The sequence below is a fragment of the Dipodomys spectabilis genome, unplaced genomic scaffold (genome assembly GCF_019054845.1).
Source record: "Dipodomys spectabilis isolate Male_0828 unplaced genomic scaffold, ASM1905484v1 ptg000089l, whole genome shotgun sequence".
Classification (NCBI taxonomy): Eukaryota; Metazoa; Chordata; class Mammalia; order Rodentia; family Heteromyidae; genus Dipodomys; species Dipodomys spectabilis.
The window spans coordinates 22,515,924-22,541,353 of record NW_024870766.1 but is presented as its reverse complement, the minus strand read 5'-3'; the positions used below and the strand labels follow the sequence as shown (position 1 = coordinate 22,541,353).

Sequence of the window (25,430 nt, the reverse complement as noted above, 5' to 3'; positions counted from 1 at the left end):
TTTCTTTCATGTTGCTTTTGGTTTTCTCAACATCAATACAGTTGGTGTATATACCCTTAGATTGTTCTATTGCTCTCCCTGTTTGCTTAGGCCTATAACATTTTTCCTCATCCCCGCATAAACCAATCTTATTAAACAACAGGGCCCACTAATAATCTTTGCTAGTAATAATCTCTGCCTTGCTCAATTCCATATCACTTTGAGGTTCCTTAGCACTTTTTGCCCTGTAATTGAGTTACTTATGTACTGCTTAAATTTCCCTTATAAGATCTTTAAGGGCAACACAAATGCTATTTTCATCTCTGTATATTATGTAGATTATATAAACTTGTACATTGTATATGTTTAACAAAAAGGTTTGAGTGAATGAAGCCTAGTTGCCATCAGTAGCTCTTTTAGGCTGCAATTTTATTACAGTTGGAAAGGGGAAGGAATGGGGTAAGACAGGATGCTTCCTAATGATCTAGCTATACCATCTTGAAATAGGGGACTCTGGAAGTCATCTTTGGCAGTAGTTCTCAGCTAATTTTCTAACTGGATGCATCTTCATATGTGGAATTAATTTTTGAATACTCGGATTTTTCCCCCCTTTATGTGGATCCAACGATAAGCATAATGTGGGATCCTTAGTTCTAAACCTAATTCTTCTTTCTCTTACTGATAGTTGGAAGATGAACATCAAAACAAAGTTGCTATAATCAACTCACTTATAAATCAGGAATACAAACAACATCTCTAAAATCACAGTTGGAAGCAGAAGTGGATTCGACCTCAGGTCTTCTGATTCTTGTTCAGTGAGCTTTTTAACTAAGCCACAATTTCTATGCTCACTGCTGCTGGAAAAATAACTCAGTTGAATGTCTGATGGTTATCAGCAATTCTTCCTCTCATGAACGGCTGCATACTTGAAAAGCTTTCAAAAGTCATTCATAAACTGGTCTGTAAGAAGTTCTAATGGGCTGTCTGGTGACTCATTCTCTCACCTACTTTTCTTTCCTTTTTCCTCCTCCATATGAGGAAATTAGTTATATGGTGCTTTAGAAAGGATAGCTTCATTTGTGTTATGTTATATAGTTCAACAACAGTGCCTGCTATTAATTGCTTTATAATGGTAATTACTATTAGCTATGAACAAGATAGTTTCTTTTCTAATTGGCTACTACTGGTGAATAGCAGCTTGTTACACAAGAGAAGACTGTTAAATAAATAACCACAATTAAAATTCGGAGGTCTTTACTGGTTAAAAAACGTCTAGAAGGCGGTCTCTGGTGACTCACTGTATATATAAACTTGAACATTGTATATGCTTAACAAAAAAGTTTGAATGAATGAAGCCTATTTTTCAGCAATAGCTCTTTCAGTTTGTAATCCTAACTATTCAGGAGGCTGAGATCTGAGGATCACAGTCTGAAGCCACTCCAGGCTGAAAAGTCCCTGCAAGACTAACCACCAGAAAACTAGAAGTGGTGCTGTGGCTCAAAGTGGTACAGTGCTAGTCTTGAGCAAAAGAGCTCAAGACCCTAGACTGACAAAAACCCAACAATAACAAAACTATGTTTTGGATAAAAACATTTTGGGAGGGAGGGGCAAGGCCTCTGTAACTATTTGTGGAGAGAGGGAGACTCATCTTTTAGTTAAGAAAAACCAGGAAATAAGAATAGTGATGGAATGTAAATTTCTTCTTTAACAAACAAACACATTAAAATTTTTTATTATGTGCAGTTCCTCAGACAATATACAAAATATCATAGATTCAAATGCTTCCACTCCTTTCAAGTTCAATATGGAAATTAAAAAGCTTAATGGTAGCTTTTCTTCAAGAGGCAGTGTGTGTGTTTGTGTGTGTGTACACACACAGTGTTTGTGTTGAAAATATGGGGTAAGGGTGTGGGTCACAGCTCTGGAAGAGAGAGAGATCAGTCTGCTGGCCCTATTAACTCTGGTAAGATAGGAATGCTGAATCCTGCCAACAACTGCAGAATTTCTGCATAGAAAATGACATGGATTCTTCTTTGTTTGTACACAGTACAGAGCTGGCCCACAGTTACCACTCAAGACCAAATGCCATCACAGCAATCATGTCCCTAAGGATGAAATCAAAAGGTATATGTGACAGTCCTTGGCTTTAGGGGGTTTGCATATATAATCATAGACTTGTGATTATAGAGTTAGACATGTCCTACTCTAATGGTTTTTGATTAGTCTGGAATTACTGTGAAGTTATATTTAGGGTTTGGGATGGGTAAATTCAGAGGCTAAGTGTTTTCCTAGCATGCAAGAGCTCCTTTTTTTCAATTTGTACAAGAGGAAGAAAATACAATTATATCCAGGCTTATAGTAGTATGGCAGTAGCAATCATGATATTAGACACAAGAGCACTTTCTTCCCAGTAGTACCATAAGTAAGTCAGGCAAAGAGAGAGCAAACTTTTCAAGCTTTAATGGAAGTTTTCCTTAAAAAGCATGGGGGAAAAGTGTGGGGAACTCAGTATTGGTAGAAAGCGATTAGTCTGCTGCAAGTTGGTAAGAAATAGAAACTTCTATTGGGTTGCTGGAATAGTAATGGGTAGTTTTTTAAACTAAATATAAGGATAGCATTTTTAAAGAAATATCTTCCTTATGTCTGATTTTTTTCCCCTAAGATGATATAGTCATTCTTTGGGGGACCTTACGGTACCATTCTATGCCTAGCTGGGTTTTGTTCCTGCGATAAAACTGAACAGGAAGGGAACATTCTATACATTGTCAGCGAGGAGGGGGAAGAGATATGCTTTATTTTTGATAGGATATGACTTTTAGTGCATGAGGAACTATCCTTCCCTTGGCCCATGAGGGTCTCCATTCTAGTTGTAATCACAATAATGAGATCAAATTTGCTCAAGACAACAGGTTTTCTTTTGGTGTTACTGGGATTTGGACTCTGGGGCAGCCTGCTAGCAGATGATCCACAGACTCAGCACTTTTTACTTTAGTGATTTTTCATATAGGGTCTAGGCTTATTTTGTGTATGACTTTAGATGGCAATCCTCTTGTCTCCTTATACCTCTCAAGACTGTGGGACTGCAGGAGAGAGTCACCACATACATCAGTCACACTGATTTTAAATGTGTGTGTGTGTGTGTGTGTGTGTGTATGTGTGTGTGTGTGTGTGTGTGTGTGTGTGTGTGTGTGTGTGTGTGCATGCTGGTACTGGGGCATGCATTCTTCATTGGCTTTTTTGTTCGGAGCTGGGACTCTACCACTTGAACCATAACTCCAGTCTGGCACTTTGCTGATTATTTGTAGATAGAAGTCTTTTAGCCTTTTCTGCCTGGGCAGGCTGCAAACTTTGGTTCTCAGATCTTAGCACTTTGAGTAGCTAGTATTATAAGAGTAAGTGACTAGAACCCAGCTGACAGTTCCTTTTGAATTTCTATTTTAATGTGTTCAATTCCAAAGCTTATTCTGGAACCCACCATTATTGCCTCTAATTACAGCCATTCATCAACAGCATTATTCATCCCTTTACTTTGATTGTGTGATGATTTGCAGTGCTTTCATATTCAATGTCTAACTATTAAACCCAATAATATCGGTACAATTTTTCTGATGGAATTAATGCTCAGAAAGGTTAATAGATTTTCCTGAGTTTACTCTGCTAATGGCAGAGAATCCAGCATCGAATTCCAGGTCTTCTGCTAGACATGTAATTTCAGTTCTCAGGAGGTTGGGGCATGAAGACAGAAAGTTCCAGGCCAGCCTGGGATAGACAGACACTTGAACAATAACAACAAAACCAAAACTGAAAAAAAAAAAGGAAGCAAAAAAACCCCCAAGCCCCAACCAAGTCTTTTAATTCCCATTTCAATCTTTTTTCTCATATTTTTTTGAGAGAAAACCCAACTGTATTCCACACACTATTACTTAACACATTCTGCCATTTATCAATTGTCAATTTCTCCTATTAGTATTAATGAAAGTAGCTTAACAAAAATCCTGTTTAGCCCTACTAGACTTGTGATGGCTCCTCAGGATAACGATAGCACTAGACCCTAGTTGGCTACTTTGCAAATAAATGCCACTGGTCACAAAGACTGTCTGAGATGAAGACAGAGAGGTAGAAGACAGATGAGTCTGCCACCACTTCTGAAAAATGCTCCCTTGCTCACCTTTGGGTCAAGTATGCCAACAGAACATACTTGTTTCACCAAGAGTTGGCAAGTCGACACATGTTGTTAGTGAAAGGCCAATTCACTCAATGTCTGATATATTTATCAAATCAGTCATTGCAACACTGAACCCTAATTTCGTGTAACATTCATCAAGGTAAGGCGTGTTTTTAAATATTTAGCTTTTGGACATGGCAGTTAATGCACACTGCCCGTTTCTAGGTATCCATGATGATTTACATATAGATGTAAGAATTCTATTATGTGAATAGCAAAAACATTGTTACAGTTTCAAGGTGGAAGTATATGTGTGAGTTGTAAGAAACAGCAGTATTCTTTTGCATAAATGATAGGTCTATGTCACTATAATAAGAAATGTATGTAAATTTAATGCCTCACACTGCAAAACCCTTCAACAGAAATCTGACCTCGAAGTCTAAAAGACAAATCAAAATCATTACCCATATCACCTCTAACACAGATGCCAAAGATGTGCAAATATTGATACTGAAATAACAGTCTTCCTTCATTAAACACAGGCTACTGTGCCTATCAACTCAATGACTCATTTCTACTCTTATTACAGATTAGAAATTGAGGTTCATTTGGTAGCTGGACTATGGCTGGTAAATCAACAGGATTTCATCCTATCTTGGCCTGACTGCAAAATCTTTTCAATGTACTATACTGTCCTGCTATAGTAATATTAGTTTTAGGAGGTATTTATGTTTAAGAAAGTCTATTTCACACTGAAAACTAATGGAATTCAGTTATTAGGACAAATCATTATAACAGTGAATAGAATAAAAGCCCTCTTTCAGTTACTGGGAGAATTTGTGTAAAACACTTGGCACCAGTTTCCTTATTTATAAATACAAATAGGATAATGTAAGTATGTACCTCTAATGTGGTATGAGGATGAAATAAGACAAGACACATAGACACATTTGAAGCAATTATTGGCTATAGTTTGTGGCCAAGAAAAATGTTAGTAATCATCAGCATCACTGTTACTATAATGTCACCTTTAAATAACTCCTCTTTTAATACTGTCTTGTAAACTTGTTATAAAAAATATAAGAATGTTCTATAGATGGTGTCTTCCAAGCCTTATACAAAAAAGACCTACAAAGACTAGATTTTTATACTTTTTTTCCTTCTATGACATCTTTGGCTCTATACCTTCCAAGGCCATCCCACTATAAAAGGTTATTTGGACCTCCTGAGTACTCCTAGTGTTACTGAAAGTGTGGGTGTGGGGGAGTAGGAAACTAGGTATGAAGGGACAAGGATATATGGGTATGGGAAAAAACACAGGAGATAGTACAGTATCAAGGGGCTTCAGAGTACATGCTTGCAACATTAGTACTGTACATAGTACCGGTAGACTCAGCTCCCAAATTCCAGGAAAACACTGGCAGCATTAAGTATTTATAACCATCAACACATTCCTAAGCTTGCCCTGGGTAACAACACAATTTAGATTGCTTCTTAAATGAATGCAGCTACAGTGAGGAGACAGTTTTGTAGATCAATTAAGCATATCTTGACACTCAAAACAATTTATTAAGGACCAACTTTGTAACAAAAACTATTCTGGGCTTCATAAATATATATTTCAATAAATACAGTACTTCCACAAGGTATTAGATATGTATTTTCGCTAATGTGAAAGCACACAGAATAAAGCTATGTCAAACACCTGTTAAAAATATCAGAATTAAAATGTAAACATATAGCTACTTAGGAGGCTGAGATTTGAGACTCATGGTTCAAAGACAGCCAAGGCAGCAAATTCATGAGACTTTTTTTTTTTTTTCCACCTTCCCATTTCCCACCTCATGAGACTTTTAATTAGCTACCAAAAAAAGCTGGAAGTGGAACTGTGGCTCCAGTAGTAGAACTAGCCTGGAGCAAAAAAGTTCTCAGGAATAGCTCAGGCCCTCAGCAAAAATCCAAGTACATCTGTGAGCGCACCCCGCTCCTCATACAATGTAAGTTTTACAAAATAGAGTCTAGGTACCTTTACTGTTGTGCTAAGTATGAGATTATACTTAAGGCTGGCCTATAGAAGTAAAATGACAGCTGTGGAAATTTGTGATGTAAGACCGAATTTAAGGTTCATGAAGTAGGTCATCTGTTAATGGATTCCAGATTATAAAGGTGAGATGCAAAGTATTCTTTAAAAAAATTTAATCATTATCTAATAACATTAAAACTTCATTTAAATAATAGTAAAAACAATGTAAAATGCTACGATTAGCTCTGATATCATATTCCTGATAATTTGCATTTCCAGTTGGCGTGAATACTTTCCATGAGCATAAAATATCTACTCAGTTATTTGTCTGGTTTCAAGTCTACTTAAAATAGCCACTATTCTAAATACTTTGAATAAATTACAAATAGATTCTAAAGATTAAATTGTCATAGATGTTTCTTACCTGCAGCTCTGATAAGCACTAAATTATAAAAAAGCTAAATAAGGAAGGAGAATGACTGAAGATGAGGTTGGAAAAGTACATTATTTAATGTCACCCAGTGAATTTGGCCCTAGTTACACATGGAGTTATCCTGAAGATTTCAAGAAGTGATATATTTGTTTTAGGATGCAGATGAAAAGAGAAAAAAAAATTAAGAGCCAGAGAAATCAATGGGAAGGTTCTAGAATTTTCCAGGATAAATTACTGCTCTGGTCAAAGATTTATTAAACATTGACAATGTGCAGAATCAGGCAGACATGAATAAATATCACACGATTTTTATCCTGAAAACATCTAATCTAGAGGTAGGAGACACAGTAATTCAGAAGTGATGGTGAGGGTTAGAAGCAGAATTAGAATGGTAGCTACAGAGACTAAGAGAGGGGACAGATTCAAATGATATTTCAGGCACAGAAAATAAGGCATAATAACTGATCAAATTCAGACCTGAGGGCAAGAGAGGAAACAAAGGATAGTTCTAGGTTTCTAGCTTAGTCTTGTTAATATTTATTGAAATAATACTCTCTCTAATATCTTCTAGGGATAAAGTTTCCATAAGACAAACATAAAACATTGTTATGATCAGTATCTCTTGGGCATTCATTTGAAGGGGAAAAAAGTAGACCCTATCACAATGTTACAATATGGACATATGTCATATCAGTACCAGAAGAAATCACCCAGTCACAATATCCTCTTAAAAGTACAGTCAATTATTGAACTATTGATGTATTATCATACTTCTAAATAAAAACAACACAACAATAAGTATATGACACAGGCTCAAGTATAAGAGGTGCTAAATCTATTTATTATTTGCTCTTAATTTTAGGAAGCAATATGAAATCCTAGTTTCTGTTCAAATGTTTTTGTTCAAAGCACTGAGGTTGAAGACTTGGCCTAAATCTAATCAATTCAGCACCAGTAAGTCATGCCTGAAATTCTTGCTACTATGGCGGCTGAGACATGGAGGACCAGTATGAAGTCAGTCTAGGCAGAAAAGTCCAAAAGACTCCCTCTCCAATAAACCAGCACAAAGCTGTGTTGGAAGTATGGCTCAAGTGGTAGTGTGCCAGCCATAAGCAGGAAGCTAAGACAGCTTGAGGCATCTAAGTTTAAAAACCTCACCACGGTTCAGAAGTGCCCAGTATCATACTGACTTGCAGCAGCCAGTGTGGAAGCTTAGTTATTGATTTTTATGTAGTGTGTGCAGTTTGTTTTTTGTGGAGAGGTGCAGGACTGCAGGAAGTCTGGAAACTCAGCCATGTCAGTGATGTCAGTGAAGGTGTATCTGCCAGTGCACAACCCAGTGACTCCTTCCCACAGAGCTTTTGTAGCATTGCAAGGATTTCTATTAAAAAGTTCCTCAGGCCCTTCCCTCCCAGGATATCAAACGCACAAATTGACATTTTAATTAGAGCTGGAGAGAAACTTCTTCAAAGAGGCAGTTTTCAAGAAATTAAAAAGAAGCATGCCCTTCAAAGACAAAAGATATATTTGATACCCTAAATGGCTGCTTAACAAAAATATTAAACTTCTGATACAATTATTTCTACCTAAAATATAGCACAATTCACTGGCCTTGAAGAGAATTTTGATGAAGTCATGGAATGATAAGGAAGTTACTCAGGGGAATTCTTTATTGTGTTTTGAGATAGGGTCTTGTCACACAGCCCAGGTTGACTATGTAACCCAGGCTAGCACTGCACTCCTGATCTTATTTCAGCTTCCCGAATGCAGGGATTATGCACCACCACACTGGGCATTAGGGGTAACTTTTAATGACAACTTTGTCATACAAAAATGACATAAGCTGGATGCAGGTGGCTCATGACTATACATTTAGCTACTTGGGAGGAAGAGACTGGGAGGATTGCAGTTCAAAAAGTTAGTGAATCCCATCTCATCTAATAGCAAGGTGCAGTGGTATGTGCCTGTTATCCCAGTTCCATGGGAGGCTGAGATTAGGAGAATTGAGATTCTAGGCCAGTCTGAAAAGATTAATTCCTATTTCAATAGAAAAAAAAGGGCATTGTGGTGTGCACCTATCACCTCAGCCACATCATGATATATAAAGCAGGAGGACTGGACTCTAATCTTGGGCAAAATAGTGAGGCCCTTTTTGAAAAATAACCAAAGCAAAAAGGGCTGGAGATGTGATTTAAGTAGTAGAGTGCCTGCCTAGCAAGCACAAAGCCTTGAGTCCAAACCTAGAATTGCCAAAAACAACAACAACAAAACTGAACAAAAAGCCACAAAAAACAAAATAAACATGCACATGCATGCACACACACACACACACATACACACTACATAAAAATCAGTAACTAAGCTTTCACATTGGTTGCTACAAGTCAGTTTGTTACTGGGCAGTTCTGAACAATGGTGAGGGCATTCTTTTTAAACTCAGGGGCCTCAAGCATTAGCTTCTTGCTAATGGCTGGCACACTACCACTTGAGCCACAATTCCAGCTCGGCTTTGTCTAGTTCATTGGAGAAGAAGTCTTTTGCACTTTTCTGCCTGGACTGGTCCTCCATGTTTCAGCTGCCTTAGTAGCAAGAATTTCAGGCATGAGTTACTGGTGCCCAACTGAGCTATTGTGTGTGTGTGTGCATGTGTGTTATAGATACTGTACATTCACTATTTCTCAATACTTTTATTGAAAACAAATCTAAGCCTTTCGCACATGCCAAACGTGCATATAGTTTAAAGTGACATAAGTCAGCATTAATTGAAGACAATTCCACTGTAGTTATCACTGCACCAAATCATTCTGGCACCTACAAGACAGATTTAAGTCTTACTACAGAAAAGCTAAAATTAGGCTCAGGTTTGTCACCTAATTCAATTCAACCGACATTTAAACATAGGTTGTAAATTAATGATTTCCTCAAGGTTGGAGAAGATAACTCAGAAAAAAAACTTTGGGTACTACTGGTAAGAATGTATGACAAATAATTTTCAAAAGAGAAATCTGGCATCTATCAAAATTTTAAACATGCACAGCATTTGACCCAGGAAGTACTCAAATAAAAGTCACTCAGCCATTTACTGTAACACTACCGAAAAAAAACAAAGCCACACTGTTAGAGGAATAGAACTGGCAAATCATAGAATAATAATGGCTCAAAGACACACTGTATGTATTCCAAATCATGGAATAATGATGGCTGCAACCCTCCAACAAGTAAAACAATGAATGAATTAATATGAAAGATATACAGACTAACAAGAGAAAGAAAACAGCTGCAGATTTTTGGGTTTACCAGAATAATAATCAAAATTTCTCAAAGAAAGCCCAAACCACAAATATATGTGGTCATATGGGAATTCAGAAAAAAAATTCACCAAACTATTACTATTTACAACTCTGGAACTGAGACTGTGTGGAACTTTAACTTTTCACTTTACCGTATCTCCAGATGGAATGTGTGAAATGTTTATAATGAAAATGTTCATAATTTTAAGATAGCTGGTGACTTTAAAATATGTTGTTCTTCTGAAAAGCATATTCAAATTTCCTTTTTTTTCCCCTGTTGGTCGTGGGGCTTGAACTCTGGGTCTAGGCACTGTACCTCAGCTCTTCAGCTCAAGGTTAGTGCTCCCCTTGGAACCACAGGGCCACTTCCGGTTTTTCTAACGGTTAATTGGAGATGTCACACAGACATTCCTGCTCCTGCTGGGGCTGGCTTTGAACCGCGATCCTCAGATCTCAGCCTCCGGAGTAGCTAGGATTACAGGCTTGAGCCGCCGGTGCCCGGCTTCAAATTTCCTTTTTTATGAGTTTATTGGCAAGATATACTCATCAAAGACTTTATAAACTTCTAACTGCAGAAGTTTTTCCTTTTTGTGTGTCATACTAGGACTTGAACTGAGAGCCTGGGCCCTGTCCCTTAGCCTTTCCACTCAAGGTTAACACTCTATTACTAGAACACTCTATTACTAGATGGACTTCCGGCTTTTTGGGAGTGGTTAATTGGAAATATCAGTCTGAAGGACTTTCCTACCTGGATGGCTTGGAGCCATGGTCCTAAGATCTCAGTGTAAGCCACTTGAGCTGAACTGTAGCTGTAGAACTTGAAAAATCTAGAAAACTGTAATAGCCTCATCATCAGGTAAGAGTTCATTTAATATATGACTAATTCAATGATAATCCAATGAATGGACATAATTCAAGATGCAACTCAGGAATCTTTGGTAGAGATATTAACATAATTTCAGTGAAACCACTGATTGGAGGTGGAAAGAAAAACACCACTTCCTCTTTGTATTATTGAGATAAAATCTTTGGAGTATTACTGGTAAGAAAGTATTACAAATATTTTGTGATGTCAAAAACGAAAAGGGGTGGGGGAGCCTCAGTAAGGTCTGAATGTCAGACTGAAACTCCAGATCATATCCAGAGAAAAAGAATTTGTCATGCTGAGTTATACACTAAGGCAAAAGGGGTTGGGGTGGAGGAAAAACTAACAATGAAAGCAGTCTCGCAGACTACCAATCACCTGCGGCTTTCCAAGTTTCTTTCTGGCCCCCCACATTGGATCTGAGCGACACAATAAACTTTTACGATGATCATAACCTCCCTTCACGTGTTCTCTGAAGCCAGGTGGAATATATCATTACTTTGCTCTACAAACCCAACGCCTGAGAAGATCTGCCCGGGTCCATGATTTAATTCTGGTGCGCACAGAGGACTGTCACCCGGCCACAGGACGGTTGGGAGATGGACACAACACTTTCCCCCTTTACAGATGACTCCAGCCAGCAACTGGCGAAGCCGTTAGTGGAGTGTGTGTAACTGGAAATCGGCCCTAAATGAAAGAAGACACTTTCTTCTGAGACCAAATCCAACAAAATCCAGGCGGGGTTCCTGGCCAGGGGAGCGCAGCTGCTGCCAATGTGATCACGGCACACGCGCGCGCGCGAACCTGATCCGACCCACGCGCCCTGGGCGGCAAGTGCCAAGCCGGGACCCGCCGACCCCAGACGGACGGCGGGGAGGGGCGGGGGCTTCCCTGGGGGTGGGAAGCGCCGTCCAACGCGTTTTCTCCGCCCTCTCCGGACCTCTCCGGCCAAGTGGCCACCCCCCGCCCCCTGCGGTCCCGCCCGCAGCCCTCTCCCCCCCACCCCATCTGATCCGAGGTGAACTGGCTTCGGGTCACACAGAGAGAAGACCAATCATTGCCCACCCGAGGGGCGCCGTACTCACCTTCAGAACCTACATTCCCGAGGCTGCACCCGACCCTACTAGCATCATATTCCTCAGGTCCCGCAGCAGCCCCCTGGGTCTCGGAAGCAGCCATTACTTGGCTTAGCAGAAAGGGAGGGCTGAGAGGAAGAACTGCACCAATAGAAAAAGGGACTGCGGACAATCGCTTCAACTACTCGATGTTTCCTCCCCGCCTACGCCGCGCCGTCACTCTCTGGACCAATAGGATGTGGCGATCGGAGATCTTATTTTTTTCCCGCCCCCTTACCCGCGACGACCACGCCCCCATTCCGGGAAACGGAGAGCGAGGCTCAGAACTACAATTCCCAGCATGCTACTGGGGACTCGGGAAAGGCAGCTCTGGAGGAGGCGCTGGCGGGCGGGGGTGCGCCCGAGAGTGCCCCGGCGTGTTCGCTTAGTTCAGTGAATCAGAACAATGACTGCGCCGCCGGGGCTCCGGGAGCGCGTCGGAGGACTGTGAGCCGCGGCCGCCGGGAGAGCGGCGAGCGGCGCAGCCTCGCTGGTGAGGTGTCAACGCCAACTCGGGATCTTCCAGCGCGGACCCTGCCCAGCGCCCGCTGCCCGCGCGGGAGCCTCGGGGCTCCGGCGCTGCTGCAGCCGCTACTCGGTCGCCGTGCATTGTTGTGAGGTGGTCGAGGGGCGCAGGGATTACAAAGCCTGGAGACCCTGGATCCTCCTCAGCCATGTGGATACCTACGGAGCACGAGAAATACGGCGTGGGTGAGTCTTCGCGGGCCAACTTTTGGATTCTGCCCTGGCCGGAGTGGGTGCGCATTGCTCGTCCTGGCTCCCTGCGCCCCTTTCTTGGCTTTTCCCGGCGGGAGATAACCTAATCCCGGTCCCTGCACAGTGGGTCTGGGGTTTTGCAGAGCTGGCTCCCGCCGGGGGGTGCGCGCTGAGGCTGTGCGGGGAGGGATCCTGTCCCCCGACGCAGGGTTCCCGCGCGTCTTGAACCGGTTCCCAGTTCCCGCAGCCCCGGGACGGCAGGGGGAAGCGCGCGGCCGGTCCGCCCTGCTCCGGGGTTCTCTGCTTGCAGAGTTTGGAGTGGTGGCGGGGCGTGGTGTGTGTGTGTTGTGTGCGAGTGTGTGTGCGTGCGTGTGTGTGTGTGTGTGCGTGTGCGAAGTTGGAAGGGGAAGGCGAATGGGGTGCGTCTCCCTCTCTCCCCTTTCTTGCCCAGAGCCGAGAGGAGACAGCAATGGGCTGCCAGGGTTTCCTAGGGTGGTGGGGTGGCTAGGGACACGAGGATCTGGGGGTCGAGGCTGTCCCCTCCAAAACAGTTGGTGGCGAGGCGTACAACCCGGAGTGAGGAATGTGACACGGTCCTCGGCCCTCAGACCCACCGAGCCCGAGCGGAGTCTGCTTCGGTCCTCGCATCCCGGGTGTCCCGGGTGTGTGTTGGGGGCGGGGGTTGGTAGATTTCAACATCTGTGCCTCTCGGCTCCCGGGTCTTGGGAGCGGAACCGATATTTCAGCAATGTTTTTGTTTTTGGTTTCTCCTTCTGATCGCGGTGGGGGAGCTGGGCGCATCGGTGGTCCTGGACGCCGGCTGTAAAGTGATCTTTGGGGACGAGGGTGGGAAAGCCAGGATCCTCTTCCTGGAGATTTTAGGAAAAGACTGCCTTGGCACGGGTGCTGGGAGGAAAAGGAACAGGATAGCTCGCTGTTGTGTGCAAAGGTGAACAACAAAGGACATTAATGTTGACTGATGAAGACCGGAGGCTCTCTTCCCTTCCCTCCGCCCTTCTCACGCGGATTACAGTTCCCGTTTTTGTTGTTTGATTTCAGCTGGGTCGCCCCCTTGACAGTTACTCCTTTTAGGGTTGAGACTATTCAGAGAAGCCTGACAAGCCTGGAACGGCGAAATGCGATTGTTACCTCTCGGCAGATCTAACAAGAGAGAAAGCATTACAGATTTTACTGACAACCTTTATTTCCTATAATGCCCCGTCCTGCCCTGCTGATGATGTACTTGTTTTTATTGGAAACAGACCTAGTGGTCATATCTGCTTATGTCCTAAATAAATTTTTCCCGTGATTAAAAACAAAACAAAACACAAAAACTGGAAAGCCTTTCTAGACAGTGATAGTCACTGGGGAATTTTCTTCTTATTTCTTTCAACTTCATTGGGGAATAGTGGACTTTGGAGTCCACTGAAAGGAACACACACACACACACACACACACACACACACAGTCATTCCTCTATTCTACATGGGCTTCCTTTCTGGATTGTGACTGGTTACACACATACACACACACAGTCATTCCTCTATTCTACATGGGCTTCCTTTCTGGATTGTGACTGGTTATTAAGACAATAGTTTGTCCTGGACCTACCTTTAAGAAAGATGTCCAGCTTCCTGTCTCTTGGAAGTGTAAGGAGATCCCTTTCCAAACATACTTATTTTGGGGGGGAGGGGAGAGGACGAGAGTAACCCTTGCAAGAAAACAACGGACATTTCCTTGATCAAACTGGAAAGGACTGGAGGGCATTGCCTCCTAACCAGACTTAACACTCAGTGCAGGAAGCTCAGTCCCACCCAGGCAATATTGCCCCTCTTGGAGTGGATCCCAGAGGTTGCTTTCTTCCAAGTGTTAAATTATACAGATTATGGATGGGATTTATTTTCTTCGTTCCTTTATGTGCCAGGTCACAGCTGGGATGTTGATATTGATTAGTTCTTCTCTTGCCTTTCTCTACAAGCTGTGGGCAAAGGCTTAAAAACCACTCTGGGATTTCCTGGAATGGCAAACTGCATAAAATGTTTTGGGATGCAGCCGACACCTCAGGTTGTGGATGGGTCTGATTCAGTTGCAGAGTAGCGGGAAGTAGAAGGATGTGCAAATATTGAAAAGGAGGTTGAGGGAGATGAATGATAGAGCAGAGAGGGGTCTTCGGTCCCAACGTATTGCTGTCATTTGCATTTATGCAGTATCACATATGCTGTATGCAGGAATGTAAATCATCTTTTATTATTAAATTTTGAGCATTTGGCTTGTGGAATACTTAGTTGTTTTTTAGAATCCATCTGTTAGGCGTGTGTGGTGAAAATTTTGCTAGGATACTTATGTGTGGACTTTATTTCTCACCATGGAGAGCACTATTTGTAGCTACTTATATTGCAATTTAAAAATGTTGGTTAATCTGTTTCTTTCATTTAGTTACAGATATTAAGAAGGGATTTTTATGGTTACAGATGTTTGGATGATATCAGGTATAGTGGTAATTCAGTTTTCTTATGGTTTGAAACAAGTCTTGGTGTTTTCTTATGGTTTGAAACAAGTCTTGGTAACTTAGAGTACCGGAAGTTTTAGTGTAAATATTTTTTTTGCAATGATAATATCTTGTAAGTACCTTCTTTTAGGGATGGATTCTTCTGTCTTCGTAATTTATAATTAAATCTGAAGCAATGTCTTATAAACATAGATAACATTACTTAACTTTTCTACTATAAGAAGTGTCAGATGTAGAAATTGAGTTCTGGTACTTGGATGCTATTTTCTCCGTTTCATTGATGATTTTTTTTTAAATTTTAAAACAATGCATACTAGTGTTCTACAAACAACACTTGAGGGTTCTAAGTCCCTAAGGGAATGTTAGTCATTAGTCCATAGGGTTGGGAACCAGGGGATATCTGGGTTTATCCTCAGTGCTTCTGGCTCTGGCTTTCGTATTCTTGGCTGGGGCTCTAGCACTTGAACCACATCACCTCTGGCTTTGTGCTGGTTAGATGAAATAGGAGTCTCCAGGATGTGTCTGTCTTTGCTGGCCTGGAACCTCAAATCTCACAGCCTCTTAAGTAGCTAGGATTATAGGGAGAACCACCAGTGCCCAGTGGGCTGGAATCTTGTATTTAAAACAAAACAAAACAAAACATGTTAGAGTTGAGGATATAGCTCAATGGTAGAATACTTGCCTAGTGTGTGCGAGGACCTGAGTTCTATCCCCAGCACTGAAAAACAAGTATATAAGTAAGCACAATGATAGTATTTATCTTAGGCCATTCTAATTAGCTACCATTCCTAGTCTAGACACTCCAATGTGTGACCTTAGGCAAGTCATTTAACCTTTCTGAGTCCCAGCTTCTGGGGTCAAGTGCTATTCAAAGCTCTCCCTAGTACTAATTCTGTAGAGTTTTTCTGACTGTGTCCTGTGGTTAGGGAAGTACCTCCATTGTGCTATAGGGAAGAAACATGTTTGTCTTGACAGCTGGGTGATAGTTGCTTGCTTTGCCAGTCTGTGTGCCTTCCTCTTTCCAGGTGGAGCTCCATGGAAGTGATTAGAGGCTTTTGATCTTCTCACACATTGATTCATGTTCATGAGGATAGGTTTTGCCTATCCTTATCTGTCATGCCCTGTCCCTTTCAAAGTGGTATCAATGGTTCACAGGAAATCTGAACCATTGCAGATCTATGTATATTCATTTGTCCAGCAATCTAAGATGAGACAGTCAGTTTTCCTGAGCTGCTGGCTGGCTCCTGAAAGCCTGGATTGATGTTTTAACCATGTGAGAGCCTGGTTAAACTTGGAGAGGAAAAAAAAAAATCAAGCCAAAACTCCTCAGTCATAGAACAAGCTGACCTCAGTCCTCAAAAACATCCCTGTCCTGAATTTCTCTGAAAGTAGTTTTAGAATTCATCAGAGTGGGAATCACGCTTTTTTTTTTTTTTTTTTAAAGCTCCTTCCATATTAGGGGGAAGAGATGCCTCTGTCTTTTTTATTGTTGTTCAAGATCTTTACAGGACATTTTTTTTTTTTTCCTTCAGTACTTAATGGTAGCTTGTATGGATGAGAGTCGGGAAGGTGTTTGACTACCTCTTGGCTTTTGTTAGTGTCTCCTATTTGTGGTTCCATGTTGTATTTACATAACAGAGAGAGCTAAATAATGATGAGCTGCTTAGGATTGTTGTGGACATTTGGAGCCTAATACAAGATTTTAAACTTAAAGTGGGAAGAAAAGAGGCATGAGTTATACTCAGCAATGAAGGGCTATTCAGTTGGTTGGGTGGCAATGGATATTCTTGAGTTAGTCTCCTGTGAGAATAATCTGTACAGTGTTTTCCTCCTCTGGTCATTCTCCTAAGTGATTCTTTCATGAGGTCCCCAGGGTAAAATAGAGGCTTCTCTCGGGTCTGTTTTCCCCAGAGTGATTATACAATTTTAAGAAACTTACTTTGCTTCTCACTAGCTGTTCTCATTACCTAGGGAAGAAAACACTTTCGGAATTATCTTTGATAGAGTATGCTAGTATTTCTAGCATAGTGACGTTGAGCTATAATCTCACAAGTATCAGAAAAACATTTGGCTTTAACAAAAATCCAACCAAAATGTTGGTAAGAATATTAGTACAGTGTTTCATATTGTATTAATGGAATAGTAATTTCCATTTAAGAATAGGAACAATTCCATGGAATTAAGTGACTTATTCTAGTCAGTAGTTTTTAATCTTGCTATACTATCTCCTCTAAATGAAATACATTTAATTTTCTGACAATATATAGCAACACTCTAGTATGACTCCACACAATTACTTGAAACCAGGTGTGTCCATACTCTGTAATATTTTACTTTTCTCATTAAAAATGTTATTTAATTGTCTTATTAATGAGTCCTGACTCATAGTTTGAAAAACACTCTTTTAAATGCCACCTGTATGACACTGTAGGATTAGAACTCAAGCCTTCTTAGTTTTGTTTTGTTTTTTGGGTCTGGTTGTGGGGCCTGAACTCTGGGCCTGGGCGCTGCCCCTCAGCTCTTCAGCTCAAGGCTAGCACTCTACCACTTGAGCCACAGCGCCACTTCTGGCTTTTTTCTTTTTGCTTATGTGGTGCTGAGGAATCGAACCCAGGGCCTCAGGCATGCAAGGCAAGGGCTCTACCACTGAGCCATCTTCCCAGCCCGCCTTCTTAGTTTTTTGTTAAGTTCTTTTCATGGTATTTGGTAAGGAGTGGATTTTTGTATTTATTTGCACTTAGAATTTCATGTATTTATTTCAAAGTGGGAGTATCTGTTTTATATGATATTTCTCATTGAAGATGGAATGAATATTTAGAGCTACCACATACATTGTGTTAATTACTCAAGTTCATGTGTGTTTCCTACTAGGATACTTTCTCAAGGATTGGGATCAACTTCATAATGACAAGTTTAGAACTCTTCTGTATAATTTCCTGTGACAGTACTTTCTTGTCTCTATAAGAATAAGAGTGGAACTAGCAAGAGGAGGGGAGTTGGGCTATAATGAGGGTGGAAAAGGATGGATATTGTCTAAATGGAATGCCAAGTATGAAATTAAAACAGTGAAACCTTTTGAAATGCATTAAGAAAGGAGGAGGGGAGTAAGAGAGTGTGATAGAAAGGAGAATTTATTGGAATACATTGGCTACATATTTGGAAATGTCAGGATGAACTCTCTCCTTGTGTAGGTAATGTATGCTAATAAAATCTACTGAGTATATTGTTAATGCTAGGATCACCTCACCATTCCTTCTACTGTTTTTTTTTTTTTTATGTTGCTGCTCATTAGTAGAGTAACCCAGTGATGGGTGAATTTCATCGCTTTTCCCTTCTGTTCTTTTCCTATCACTCCTTCCCTTCCTCCTTTTCTTCCATCCATCCTTTCTTTTATTGGACTGATATCAGATATTGAACTCAGGGCCCCTTTTAAAAAAATCATCTTTGTTGTTCATGGATGGTACTCTACCACTTGAGCCATGTCTTTAGTCTAGCATTTTGTTGATTAATTGGAGAGCAAGTCTTACAGACTTTTCTACTCTTCTGTTAGAGAGTCTTCATCTTAGAGGTCTCAGCCTCCCCAGTAGCTGGATTACAGATGTAAGTCATTGGCATCTGACGTGTAACTTGTTTTCTTAATAAATCAGAATGAGTATGCTTATTTGGCTAGAGAATGTAAGAAAAAAGCAGTACAATTCTTCAAGCCTATCTCCATTTAAGCAATTTAAACTTATTAAAGGAACAACTATGACACATTTTAGTCTTAAAAAATATCAGTATAGGATGGGAAGGGGAAACAAAGGAGGAGGCGACAATGCTCGATAAGAAATGTACTCATTATCTTGCCCATGTAATTGTAACCCCTCTGTACAGTATTTTCAAAATAAAAAATATCAGTATAGACCTAATTAAAAAAAATCTCCAAAAATATATTAATGCCTTTTGGTAATATTGGTGCCATAAAATTAATGACACTGATTATACTGGTTATTATCCTGAGCTTCTTGGAAGTTTCATGTGTATAATTTATATAGTGTAAATATATGATATACTTACATGTTAAATATCAAATAACGTCTGTGGAACACTTAATTTATGCCGAGCACACTTCTGAGAGCTTGTACTGTATTGCCATTTGGTCTTCAGGTCACTTCCATGTGGAAAGACTGAACATTCCATTCATATTTCACAGGGCACTGCATCATGGAGGATTTAGGTAACTTGTCTGAAATCACACAGAAAGTGGTTAGATTCTAAGAAGTCTGAGCTCTGCTTTTTGAGCCACTTTGTTGCATTGTCTGATGTGATAGTCATTAGGAGAAGTTTGAATTGGTTATCCTATTCCTTTTTATGTTAAAAAAAAACAACAATGAAAGTAAAAAAAAAAAAAAAAACACTTTCTGTGCAGAAAACTTCTCTTGTTTCCTGAAACAAGATAAATGAATATAGGACACTTTAATCAGTTTTTTGTTTATGAACACCTCAGAGTATCATACAATGGAATGTTTCATAAATATTTCTAAAATGCATGCAAGTGTAGAATGACAAAAAATTAATGTACATAAGCTACATAAAATGTGTAGCATAAAGAGATGATGTGGTCAACGTACAAATGAGTTATTCCTTGATCAGAACATTATCAGAAAATTCTCATTCTTTTTGTTGGAAATATGACCAGGATCAAACTTTAAACATATGCTTTTTTGCTTATGAAGAAGAGAGGTGGAATAAAAACACATAAGGGGTTATAGTAGTGTATGTGAGAAGTAAGTGCCCGAAGCTTATTTATTATAATCCCAGCTCTGTAGTGATTGTCTGGGAAAGTTGAAGCAGTAGGAGGTGAGTTCAAGGACCGCCTTGTTAAAAAAAATAATCATGTGGCTGAATTTGAAATATATTTAGGAATTTAAAGCAACAAGGCTTTGTAATTGGATGCGAGAGGTGGAGAAACATTTTTTAGTGAACTCAGGCTACTAAAAGAGACATAGAATAGACTAGGTAGTTTAAGCAGCAGAAATGTATTTCTCACAATGCAGGCCAATTGACTTCTTGGTTGGCAGATAGACATCCTCCTGTGTTCTCATGTGGTGGGAACGGGATAGGTCAGAGGGGAAGCAAGCTCTCCCTGTGTCTTTTCATAATGGTATTAGTTTATCAAGAGGGCTCTACCCTTATCACTACTCAGTAAATACAGATGGCACTCATTTAGCAACTGAGAATTTCATTTCCCTAGGTGAAGCAGATTTATGGGATGAGACTCAGCATTTGTTTGGCCTCCTTGAGTTTGGTATACCTGCAAAACTAAAGCGTATACCTGCAACATCTAGAGGAAAATGGGTCTGAGGGACAGGACAGAAGTTCTGGGCCCAAAGATTCATTTGGTCTGCCTGCCTGCCTGCCTGCCTGCCTTCCTGCCTTCCTGCATTCCTTCCTTCCTTCCTTCCTCCCTTCCTCCCTTCCTCTTTCTTTCTTTCTTTCTTTCTTTCTTTCTTTCTTTCTTTCTTTCTTTCTTTCTTTCTTTCTTTCTTTCTTTCTTTCTTTCTTTCTTTCTTTCTTTCTCTTCTCTCCCTCCCTTCCTTCCCTCCCTCCCTCCCTCCCTTCCTTCCCTCTCTCCCTCCCTCCCTTCTTTCTTTCTTTCTTTCTCTCTATGTCCTTCTGTGTACTTCCCTCCCTCCCTCCCTCCCTCCCTCCCTCCCTCCCTCCCTCCCTCCCTCTCTCTCTCTCTCTCTTTCTTTCTTTCTTTCTTTCTTCTTGTTATTGTAAACGAGATGTCCAGAGCAGTTGCACTTGTGTAAATTAGGTAAAAACTACATTTTTTTTTTTTTTGGACAATGTCACCCCTACCCTTTTCTTTCCCAGGATTCATTTGGTTTATGTGTGGTGACTGAAACAAGGGCCTTGAATGAGACTTTGTTAATTGTTTTGTCCTGGATTATGTACACAGCCTATTTTTTCCAAGTTTTAAAGTGACAGATTCCAAATTTCCAAAGAGTAGTCATCTCGAAACACTTTATTAATATGGTACAGAAGACTCTAAAGAAATATCAGCCATCCATGTAGAGTCGGTCCTACAAAATTTTATGTCTCTTCTTGCTTCCTACTAGTATATTGCTTGACAAAAGTGTCAGTTATTTATATTTTTGTGACAGTTTTCTCCCAAACCAATATTTCATGCTAGATCATGCACATTTGTGATATTTCCTGACAAGGATGTTGGAAAACAATGCAGCAACAGTATTTTAAAAACAAAATTTATATATCTCTTAAATAACATGCAAATGCTTACAGACATTTAACAAAATGGGTAAATGCTTAACCTACCAAAGGAAGAGATTTTTTTTAATGTATTGGTTTCTTTTTTAGTATGTAGTAAATATATACTATGTCTTAGAACCACATGTCAAATACTGAAATCTTGTGTAGTTTTGTTAATTGTTTCATTTTGTTGGTACTGAGGGTTTTTTTTTGGTTTAGTTTTTCAAGGGTCTTTTCCTTGCTTAGCTTGCTTACTTGGTAGGTGTTCTACCACTTGAACCATGCTTCTAGTCCAACTTTTTGGAGATGGAACCTTGAACTTTTCTGCTTGGGCTGGCTTTGAACTGTGATTCTCCGCATCTCAGTCTCCTGAATTGCTAGGATTAGAAATGTGAGTCCTGGGCATCTGTCAAAATATAGAATTCTTAACATTGTACTATTTCAATCTTGAAACCAAGTGATTGCAAAGTAAGAATGATGACAATAGATGGGAAGTAAAAATGATGACAATAGTTAATACATTGTATACTCAAAATTTGCTAGGAGAGTAAGGCTTAGATGTTCTTATTATAAAAGACATAAAAGGTGGTGACCTTGCAAAGTGGGAGGTATGTTAGTTTGAGAGTAATAATTATTTCAATTAATGTATGTACATCAAAATATCAGGTTGCACAACTTAAATATGTATCATTTTTATTTGTCAACTGTGCCTCAGGGAGAAAAAGGGAAAGAAAATAAATTGGTAGCTTCTCTCTGCTTTCCCTTATTAACAAGTGTGACTTTTATTACCTTAGTGCTTGGGAACATTGTAGAACAACCCTTTGCCCCTCACTTACCAGCTTAGAGGGCTTGGCAGTACATTGAACTTGAAATAACTGTCTAAGCACTTATGATGCTTTCCTTTCTGTCCCATCTTTTATTTTCATGGAAATATGACCACTTCCAGAATATCGAGGAAGAAAGCTGGGTGGGTAAGTAAATGGAATGGAGTCTGCAAAAGTGGATTGTAATTTCATTAAAGTGAGTTTTTGGGGGTGACAGGGAGTGACAATCATTTATACATGTAATCCCTGCTATATGGAAGTGCCTGTAGGATGATTGTAGTCAGAGGCTGTCCTACGTCAAAAAAAAAAAAAAAAGACCTTATCTGAAAAAAGTAACTAGAGCAAAACGTTTGGAGAGATGCAGCTCACACGAGAGGTCCTGATTTCAAACTTCAGTACCATGGTGGTGGTGGTGTGGGGGGGGGGGGGGGTACTTCATAACAAAACCTACTGAGTGAGTATTTTTTTTTTACCCTCCATTAGTAATAGAGAAGGAAGCAGTGGAAATAGAAGATAATCTCCTCTGAAGTGGCCCAGAACCTGAGTACATTGTTGTAAGATGAGTTAGTATAGCAACTTTGCCTTGATGATGTGCACATCTGTAAGCCATTGAACCAGCCCGGGGCAGTGGGATGTTATCTTTAGTTCTGTCCTTGCAAAGCAGAGGGGTCCTAGACTCAAGTTGCATTAGTGATTGCATTTGCATCTCTATGAAGGAGGAAAGCAATAAATCTGGAAAAGAGGTACCTGGCATTTAGTAATGGACTGAAACATGCCTTCTTTTCTTCAGATGGTGAGAAACAGAGGCAAACATGACATTTACATAGGAGACTTTTGGAATCTATTAACCAACATGTGTATATTTATTCTCCAATTCCATTCATGTCTCCTGTGAATGTACAGAGAGAAGACTGAGGGGGAAGGTGAATCCTGCTGCATATAAAATTGAAATCCATCCTGGGTGTCTTTGATAACCACGTCTCCCTGAAGTTGTGGAACATTGTTGTAAATTAAGCAATTTATTGTCAAGTTTAATTAGAGTATTAATTATTAATCTAAAAATAGCTTCCTGAAATCTTTAAGCAGAAATTAAAAATTTGGTTTCATGTCCTTTTTTTCCTCCAAAATGGAGTAATCCTATTTGTTTTTGTCATACAGAATTAGACAGATTGGGGATTGTATGTATGGAAAGCAAGTAAAAATAACCAGGTACTAGACAAAATACCATCCACCATCCTGAGAGAGGAACTGGTTTGTTCTCTGTTTTCCTGAGGCAGTCAAAGTTCCTAGAAGAATTTGTGAGCTTCATAGATAATAGGGTCAGGCAGGCTTTTGAAGAAATAACAAAATCCAAAAACCTGAATGAGCAGTTCTGTAAATAATGAACTGAGAAGCAATCTCTGAAGTTTTCTGTAGAAGTCTAGATGAAAAGCACTAAGAAAGACAGGAAGATTTGTATAGAACTGTACATTCAGAAAATATTTGCTTCTTTGCCAATTTTTAAACAAAGAACTATGTTTATAATAATTGTACTTGAATTTCTTTTAATAGTTCTACAAATAATTCACAAAATTTGATTTGGAAGACCATCTCATTTATTTATGTCCTTGGCCTCAAGCAGAGAATATATGTGTATGAGTGTGAAATGTGTGTATACAAATACATGTATAATGCACATACATATACATATATAAATATAGAAGTCATTTGAATGAATTTTAAATAGGAATATACAAGAAGTGAAGAATTATGATGCAAATAATTGCAGTATTAATGCAACCAATGGTTACAATTGAGGAGGAGGTGCTGCTTCCATTTTTATTTGTCTTTGTACTTTTTAATAACTTCTGAAATTAATGTGAATTCATTTTATAGAGAGAAGAAACTTACATAAACTGTTTTATAAGCCAAGCACCATTTCTCACACAGGGTTTCTTCTCAAGATTACAGGTTAGACTGTTGGAAGTTGAGTAGGGACAGTGTGAATTTAGCTTATCTTTTATGTCCAGGAAGTATTCTGTTCCAAAGTTTTACAGTGGCTTTCCTTGCCATGCCAGTTTGATTACTTGTGATGTTGCTGTCCTCTTCCTTCTGCAAGAACTACTGTGAAGCTGCTTTCAGATGGCCTTAGGGCATATGTCTTTGAAAGAGAGCCTTAATCTGTTTTTGAAAAATAGCTTCAAATGAATTCACCTAAGATAAAAATGCTATTTTTTTCCATAAAGTGCTTGCTCAGAAGTCTTACGGTAGTCCGCACATTTTGCGTTGTTCTATACACTCTGTCCTGTGAGATTATGGGTTCTGGGATAATTTATGCAAGAGAAACCTTTCAACACAGAAAGCCAACAACTTTAGGAGGTTTTATTGAACACTCATGAGGAATAATTACTTATTCATGTGTCTTATGGATTGAATGTATTTTTTTTACCAAATTCATGTATAAACCCCTAGCCACTAGTGTGGTTATATTTGGAGAAAGGAAGAAGTTAGGATTAAAAGAAGTCATAAAGGTGGGCCCTTGATCTGATTAATATCTCTATGAGATATTTTAGAGCTTTCTAGCTCTCAGCATACTCTAGAATGATCTTGTGAATAGGAAAGAAAATGATGTCTGTGTATAACCCAGGAAGAGAGCCTTGACCTGGAATGAAGTTTGTTGAACCTTGATTGTAACTTCCATTCTCCAGAACTGTTGGAAAGTAAATTTCTATTGTTTAAGCTGCTTAGCCTCTAGTGTTTTGTTATTGTAGCCTAAACTTAAACCCCAGGTTACTATGGTTGGCATTCTAGAAAGAGGGACAAAGTAAATGGAAGCAGAAGCATCAACTTAAATGTTTATTCATATAATTAGTGTAGGCTCTTTCTATCTTGTGAGATCTAATTCTCCTGGTGCATCCATGTAAATACAACTTAATTGAGTCAGACTTGGAAGATGGTCATCTACTAATAACTATAGGCTTCCATTTATTTAATGGAAGTTTTGGAAAGTTGCTCATTTTGTCTTCAAAGCTACCCAAAATAAATAGGGCCCGCAAATATTTCATTTTTTACGGCAGTAATTACTTAAAAGATCATGGGATGGCAAGTTTATCCATCTAGGTTAAAGCAAGTCTATGAAACTTTTAGGGCTTAACTGTGTGAGAAGGGAGAATAAAACACTATTTGGGGAAATTTGTTTCATTCATTCTGCTGTACTTCAATAAATGAAAGTAGTTAGTGTATCTCTTAAGGTTCACTTGTATTTCCCTCACTCTG

The 25,430-nt window shown here is 39.7% G+C and overlaps 2 protein-coding genes across 4 annotated transcripts in view; one reads left to right on the top strand and one right to left on the bottom strand.

The window, feature by feature from the left end:
• Positions 1-11,975, bottom strand: part of Znf277 (zinc finger protein 277) — a 95,457-nt gene extending 83,482 nt beyond the window's left edge. The window contains exon 1 of the mRNA XM_042684767.1: positions 11,841-11,975. Within this exon, the coding sequence (XP_042540701.1) occupies positions 11,841-11,934 (94 nt within the window). The 5' untranslated portion in view covers positions 11,935-11,975. The remainder of the gene's footprint in view (positions 1-11,840) is intronic.
• A 246-nt stretch (positions 11,976-12,221) lies between these two features.
• The window catches only part of Dock4 (dedicator of cytokinesis 4), a 429,879-nt gene continuing 416,670 nt past the window's right edge, over positions 12,222-25,430 (top strand). For 2 of the 3 annotated variants that reach the window (XM_042684637.1, XM_042684636.1), the window contains exon 1: positions 12,303-12,581. In XM_042684637.1, coding sequence (XP_042540571.1) covers positions 12,545-12,581 — 37 coding nt within the window. In that variant the 5' untranslated portion in view covers positions 12,303-12,544. Of the gene's footprint in view, positions 12,582-25,430 lie in introns of all 3 variants that reach the window. The other variant, XM_042684635.1, reaches the window with a different exon arrangement.